General features: G+C 42.0%; 1 protein-coding gene across 1 annotated transcript; it reads right to left on the bottom strand.

Moving 5' to 3' along the window:
* Positions 1-424: 424 nt before the first annotated feature.
* LOC129580173 (uncharacterized) lies at positions 425-3,896 on the bottom strand (the record flags this gene model as incomplete). Its single annotated transcript, XM_055470383.1, has 3 exons — positions 3,542-3,896; positions 3,210-3,421; positions 425-2,999 (listed from the first exon to the last, which is right to left on the bottom strand). Coding segments are annotated over exons 1-3 (3,142 nt in total), but the record flags the coding sequence as incomplete, so codon positions are not given.
* Positions 3,897-7,324: the final 3,428 nt, after the last annotated feature.

Below are 7,324 nucleotides of genomic sequence, written 5' to 3'. Positions count from 1 at the left end.
CACTCAATTTTTAATGAATGAAAACAATGAATGGTTTCAATGAACTTGAATGACTTTATTTAACTGATGAAATGAGATAATACTTGCATGCTTATAGATAAGAAATATTAGATTCGCTAATGCGTTGCATCAGCGAATTATAAGTTGGTTGCAGAGCAAAAATTGTCTCTATGCTAATTGCATGTACCTATTGTTATTGTTTTCTCGACATTCTCCCTCTAGGTTGCATTGTCCCGTTCAGCTGCTTCTCTCTCTCAATTACCTGATTCTCCTTGTCCTTCTTAACTGTGTTCTTCTTCTTGATTGCTCGTTACTGGTAAGAGAACTAACTTATGGATTGGACGAGTTAAGGTTCTTCCATCACTTAGGACCTCTACTGTCCGTACGAGCTGATCATTTCCTGGATGGACCGTGACAATTTTACCTAACTTCCAACGACTTGGAGGCATGTTATCATCGGAGATGATGAAAATTTGTCCAATCGTCGTGTTTGCCTTTGCTGTAGTCCACTTATCGCGTGGTTGCAATTGGTGCAAGTATTCTTTCGACCAAGCAGACCAAAAATCACTATATAATCGGTATAAGTATTGGCACTGGTCGAGTTGATTGATCGGAATGTGTAATGCATCTGGTTTTGGAAGCGTGTGTATGGGCTGGAAGTTGTAGAAGTGGCTTGGAGTCAATACTTTACAATCATCTGTTTCTGATGATACTGCCCATAATGGTCGAGAATTAACGCAGGCTTCGATCTGTTTCAATACGTTATCGAAATGCCGTGCTGTTAATTTGACGTTTTTTAAAACTCGATACAAATGATTCTTAACCAAACCGATTGATCGCTCCCATATACCACCCATATGACAAGCACGAGCTGGAATGGTTTTGAATACGATGCGTTTTTCAGCAAGAATTTTGTTTAATTTCTTATTCTGATTGAACCATTGGTCATGCATCTCTTTTATTTCTTTGCTTGCGCCGATGAAAGTCGTAGCGTTATCTGAATGAAATTCGGTCGGAATGCCGCGTCGAGATATGAAGTTGTCGAAGGCAAGAATAAAATCCGCTGTTGTCAAACTCGTGACGAGCTCTAGGTGTATAGCCTTTGTTGCAAAACAAATGAATAGAGCGACGTAGCCCTTGGTGAATGGAGCGTTTCGTAGTTCGGATGTTTTGACATTGAAATAGCCAGTGAATGCAAACGGTCTAAACTGTTGCGTGCGTGTGATTGGAAGTTCAGCCATCTTTTGTTTGAGCAAACTTTTGTTAAACCGGATGCATGTCACACATTTGTGAATAATGCTTTTTACCGCTGTACGAGCGTGTATGATCCAAAAGCGTTCGCGTAGTGCGCGCAGTGTAAGCTGAACGCCACCGTGTAGTACGTTGGCATGCGTGTAGCGAATTAATAGTTCAGTGAAATGACTGTGAGCCGGTAAAATGAGTGCTGTTTTTTGTGCCGCGATATCATCATTGTTTACTCGGCCATTCATGCGTAACAGACCTTCTCGGTCGAGAAATGGATTGAGTTTAGCTAATGAGCTGTTTGGTGATACGCTGTCTTTTCTTTTCAGTGCAGCGATTTCATTTTTGAAGTACTCTGTTTGGATAATCTTAATCCATTGAGTTTCTGCTTTGTTGATTTCGGTCGCTATCAACGGATTTGACAAAGAGTCGATTCGTTTTTTGCTCTTGTCCTTCCAGCGATTGATTAAGGCAGTGATACGGAGGAGTGACTGATAATCAGAGAATCGGTTTAAGGTGTCATTTTCTTGCACCTGGACCGTGAAAACTGTGGTATTGTTTCGTTCAGGAAGTTTTTCTTCCTGGATTATTTCGACGGTTGTGTCCCAATCATGCATGGGTTGATGTAGAAAGTATGGCCCCTGCCACCACATGCTTGATTCTTTCAACTCGTTTATAAGCATGCCGCGCGATGCTATATCAGCAGGATTTTGATCGGTGGGCACATGCAACCATTTGTCGAACGGTAGGATGTCGTGAATTTGGCTTACGCGGTTCGCTACGATTACTGACCATTTCGACGGGTGTGCCGCTAACCATGAAAGAGTGATCATGGAGTCAGTCCATGCGTGTGTTGTGTACTGTTCGATGGATAAGGCTGTAACAGTTTTTTCGTATAGTTGAGCCAATAGCCAAGCGCCACATAATTCCAATCTTGGTATGGTCAACAAAGGGCGTATTGGAGTAACCTTTGTTTTGGATGCGATTAAATTGCATTTGATGCTTCCGTCCTTATGAATTATACGCATATAAATTGCGGCAGCATATGCGATTTTTGATGCGTCTGCAAAGCCGTGTATCTCAACGGCATCCATTTCGTTAGATAAGCCAATCCAACGTGGAATGGTAATGGGAATTGGTGTCGACAATTGTTTGGCAATGGGTTCCCATTGTTCTAATATTTTTGGTGTGAGCGGTGAATCCCAACCGATGGATTCTCCTTCTCGCCAAATGTCTTGCATTACGAGTTTGGCTTTGATAACCACTGATGCCATCCAACCGATTGGATCAAATAATTTGGCTATTTCCGATAAAACATTTCTTTTTGTCCAGTTTATCGCTGCCAACTGTCGTTGAGCTGGTTTGAAAACGAACTCGTCACTGTTTGGATTCCAAGATATGCCCAACGTTTTGATTGTTGACTCAATATCCATGATTTGTTCTTTGTGATCGTGTGTCACTTCTTGTAATATTTCACCATGGCTAGATTTCCACTTACGTAAATGGAATCCGTATTTGGCGAGTGTGTTAGTAATTTTTCGTTGCATTTCAATGGCCTTGTCAATGGCCATTTCACAACCCAAATAATCATCGACGTAAAACTTCTCTTGGATGTTTCTCGCTAACTCGGAATCATCTTTTTTTACGTCTTCGCCTATTTGGTGCAAGGCTCCAATGGCTTGAAATGGTGAGCTTGCAACTCCGAACGTGAGCGTATTCAGCTTATACCGTTGTATTTCGGTTGTATCAGGTGGCTGCTACAAAATACATTGAAATTTAGCATGCTCTGGATGCACTCGCACCTGACGATACATTTTCTCTATATCGCCAGAAAATGCGAACTCAAAACGTTGCCACCGAAGGAGCAGCGTAAATAAATCTGGTTGAATAGTTGGTCCAATGTATACGCGACTATTTAATGAGAAACCGTTTGTAGTTTTGGCAGAGGCATCGAAAACGGTTCGTACCTTTGTGGTTGTACTCGCTTCTTTTATGACTGGATGATGTGGTAGGCAGACAAATGGTTTGTCATGCTCGGTTGCAAGCTCCATATGTCCAAGAATGATATATTCTTGCAGCCCTTCATCATATTTCATCTGAAGCTCGGGATTTCTTGTGAGTCGACGTTGAGTCGAATGATAACGTCTTTTCGCGATCGAATATGATTCACCAAAGCATTCTAATGAAAATGGGTTCATTTTGAAAGGCAATTCTACCATAAAACGCCCGTCGGCGCATCTTTGCAATGACTTTACAAAGGCGGTTTCAGCACATTGCTCGTCTATAGATAAATGTTTACCTTGATTTATTTCTTCGATTTGCCAAAATGCTGCTAATTGTTGTGAAATGCTCTCTTCTTCGAGGATTACATTACAACTGATTTCCTTTTCTTCAATTTTGTTTGCGGCTCCAGAGACGATCCAACCCAATGACGTAAGTTGTGCAATTGGTTCATCGCTTGTTCCCTTCACTAAACCGCACTGTACGATTTCGCCGAAAACTACAGAGCCCAAGAGCATATCAATGTGACTAAACTCCAAAAATTCAGGGTCAGCAAGAGGTAAGCCTTGTAAATGGGGCCAATCTTTCAGCTGAGCGACTTGTATCGGCTTTAGTCCAGTGACCGTTTTAACAATGTATGCTGCTATAGTCATGTTGAATTTTTCATTGTGTCATGGGCCTAAAGTCACGGTAGCTTTCTCTTTAAAGCTACCAACCTTGACGTCACATGGCCCGGTGAGTGGCACATATGTGGATGTTGTTGGCAGTCTTAACAATTTGCATACTCGTTTTGTGATTAGATTTGACGTCGAACCTTGATCGACGAGTGCTCGGACCGTAATTGTTTTTCCGTTATAGGAAATTGGAAATAGTGCAGTTGCCAGAATTGCGCTTTTGCTAATCTGAGTGTGTAGTGAGATTTCGGTTGATTCAATCTCGTTTTCACTGTGGTCGATCTCCACATCAGTTTCGGAGTCAATGATTGTTGAGACTAACGGCTCGATACTCTCATGCAATAATGAGTGATGATGTTTAGCACAATGTCGACAGTTGGCAGTGTATGGACAATCGTCAATTCTGTGTCGATTTAAACAGTTATGACACAGGTGTTTATCGTTGACCATTTCTATTCGGTCGGCATATTTCTATGGGTGAGATTGAGAGTAGTGTATGTTTGATTGACTTTGTTACGAAAGAGAAGAGCAAGTTTCTGTCGACTTAAAAATGGTTAAAAGCGAGTATGTTCGTTTTTAGCGGATCCTCGCGGTTTTCCACGGTAAAAGTTCTATATAAAATTTGCTTTTTTATGTGCGCGATTTGCGCGCAACTGATAAGAGATAAGAGATAACTGTCTTCAGCTTAGTTATAGAAGACCTCAAGTACTACAACTTTGCCGAAGACACCATGTTGTTATCTCTTATCAGTTGCGCGAAAACCATGAAGACCGCGGAGGCTAGACGGTACTACAACATACTCTACTTTAACGCCAACAGAATCATCAGAAAACATACTCGCCTTTTCAAAAATATAAATCGAAGAAAAAACATACTCCACTGTCAATCTCACCCATAGATTTAGCGTGAAGTAATTTCACGCATCTAGCGATGACATGATTTTCATTGCAGAGAAAACACTTGAAATTTGAGTTTAATGTGAGCATGACTGGTTGTGGCTTGAAGCCTTGTTTTGTATGCTTGTGAAATGTTTGTTTAGCTCCCACTGGTTTTATGGTTTCGCTGTTATTAAGAACGCTAATTCTCATGTCAATGAAATCATACAGACGTTTGAGCTCTGGAATGCTCTTAGAACCTTTTAATGTCTCTTCCCAATGCCGGTGAGACTCGGGATCGAATTTACGCACTACACTATATAACAAAATTGCGTCCCATGTTGATGTGTCTACCTTGAAATTTTTCAACGTGGCAATGGTGCCACAAATGGTGTTGTATAGTGATTTTAAACCACTTAACGATTCGGATGACAGCGGCGGTAAATCAAAAAAATTATTCAATGCTGTATTGACGATGGCTCGTGTGTTATCGTACCGAGTTTTAAGTAAAATCCAGGCAGTATCGTATGCTCCCTCCTCTGGTGTAATATGTTTAATGAGATTGAGAGGCTCGCCGGCAAGCGCATCTTTGAGGTATTGTAAACGCTGAATTTCTGGGATTTTGTTAGTCAAAACCGCCTTGCACGTAGCGCGGAATTCAGGCCAATCAACAATTTTGCCGTCGAATGTGCGTATGCGAATGGGAGCCATTTTATAAGAAGCTCTGATGTTCATGTTATCATTGCTCTCTGATGTTATGCTCGTCTCATGCGCAGCATTCGGTGCAGAGAGGGCGAGAAATCGTGTTAGTCGTATACGTGCGGTAAGATACTTCGTGTGCATGGCTGAGAAATCAGACAGGTGTGTTTGAAGCGCGTCGTCGGACTGACCTGTCAATAATGCTTCGAGGTTGGTATATACACTTTGATAGTTGTTCCATGCGTGTTCGCTCTCTTCTTGATAAACAATGAGCGTTGAAAGTTCGGTAAAGGCATCGAACTTCTTGATGACTTCGAGCGCGTTATTCAGTACGTTACCTGTGCGTTTAAACGCTGCGGATGCAATCTTTTCTTCGTTCATCTTTGCTGAAAAAATGCTAAACCTTTTCAATGAAAGATTGGCATTTTTCGTCTTCTTCTTCTTTTTTTTTTTATTTGTCTTTATTGAATAAAGAAACTGATCTTAGCGTACAATTTGCTATTAAATAGCTTCGATAATTTGTGACTTGCTTTATTTTAATCAATGAATGATGGAATGTATTTAAATAGCATGAGTTATGTACATATGTTAGGAATGTTTGTGTAAGTACACTGGTGCTTTGTCGATTTCAACCACTGCATGCAACCCTTTAGTTGTGTTGAGGCGATAATACTCGCGGTAGACTTGATGACGTATGCGACGGCGTATATTGATCTGCTTGTTACGAGTGACACACCGAACGCAAGCTAACTCCTTCACCTCGTTGAGTTTAGCGTTCAGCTGTGCCAGTAATTCACGATTCTTTTGTTCTGAGTCCGCTAGTCGAGCGAGCAATTCGTCACACTCGGTGCAAGCAAGATTCACTTGAGTACCTTGCGTTTTTCGACGTGTGGTTGTCTCAAAACGACGTTGTGTATACACTGTACGTTGTTGTTGTTGTTGGCTTGGAGCATGCAGTTGTTGTTGGTGGTTCGGACCACGTGGTGTGCCACGTGGTACAACGAACGGGCTCGGGAATATGTATTGCGGAGACAATTGGTTTGTTGCTCGCTGCGTGAGTGCTGACTGTACTACACGTTGAGGTGTGACACTTGCTGGTATTGGTGGCCGTTTATCGCTTGCTGTCTGGCGGCTATCAATCGGTGCCAATCGCTTTGTGTTTAACCGTGAGTCGCGTCCGCTCGATGGATGTTTGCCTCGATTGCTTGCCTTGCGTACAAATGGATTGTTGTCGTTGCTTGGTGCTGGTAACTTATGTACTTCTGATTTTAAATTACCAATTGAGCGATTCACTTTTGCCGGTGGTTTTGACCGCTTGAATGACGGTTTCAACTGGTCTTTAGTTGTTGTTGGTTTCACGACCGTATTCTTTGGCTTATTAGTGATGCGTCGCTCGATGTCGATGGATTTGGTGTTGTGACGTCGTGTGTTGGTTTCACGACCGTATTCTTCGGCTCTTCAGTGATTGGCGGTACGAGAGTAGCGTCGCTCGATGTCGATGGATTTGGTGTTGTGACGTCCGGAGCGCCGTTGTCAACAATCGATGGTTCGGTAGAACACAATGTTGTCGATGTCGGTGTCTCTTGTGACGTTACAACTATCTTTGTTGCTTGGTTGACTGGTGTATGTGCTGTTTGAACAACGGCCGAATTTGTTGGATTTGAAAACAGTCTACAATTTTCAAATTCGTCGTCGGCCCACAATTCCAAGAAGTAGTCGTCTATGCTACCGAACTTCGCTTTGCTACCATGTGCGGACACTTTGTCCGAATGAAAAAATCAAAACCAAAAAATAAACTCGTTAGACCGTTATCACGATGCAAAAACAATTTGA

Source organism: Sitodiplosis mosellana, unplaced genomic scaffold, assembly GCF_009176505.1.
Source record: "Sitodiplosis mosellana isolate CC-2019 unplaced genomic scaffold, AAFC_SMos_1.0 Smas_scaffold_7183, whole genome shotgun sequence".
Lineage (NCBI taxonomy): Eukaryota > Metazoa > Arthropoda > Insecta > Diptera > Cecidomyiidae > Sitodiplosis > Sitodiplosis mosellana.
This window is presented reverse-complemented; position numbering and strand designations above follow the sequence as displayed.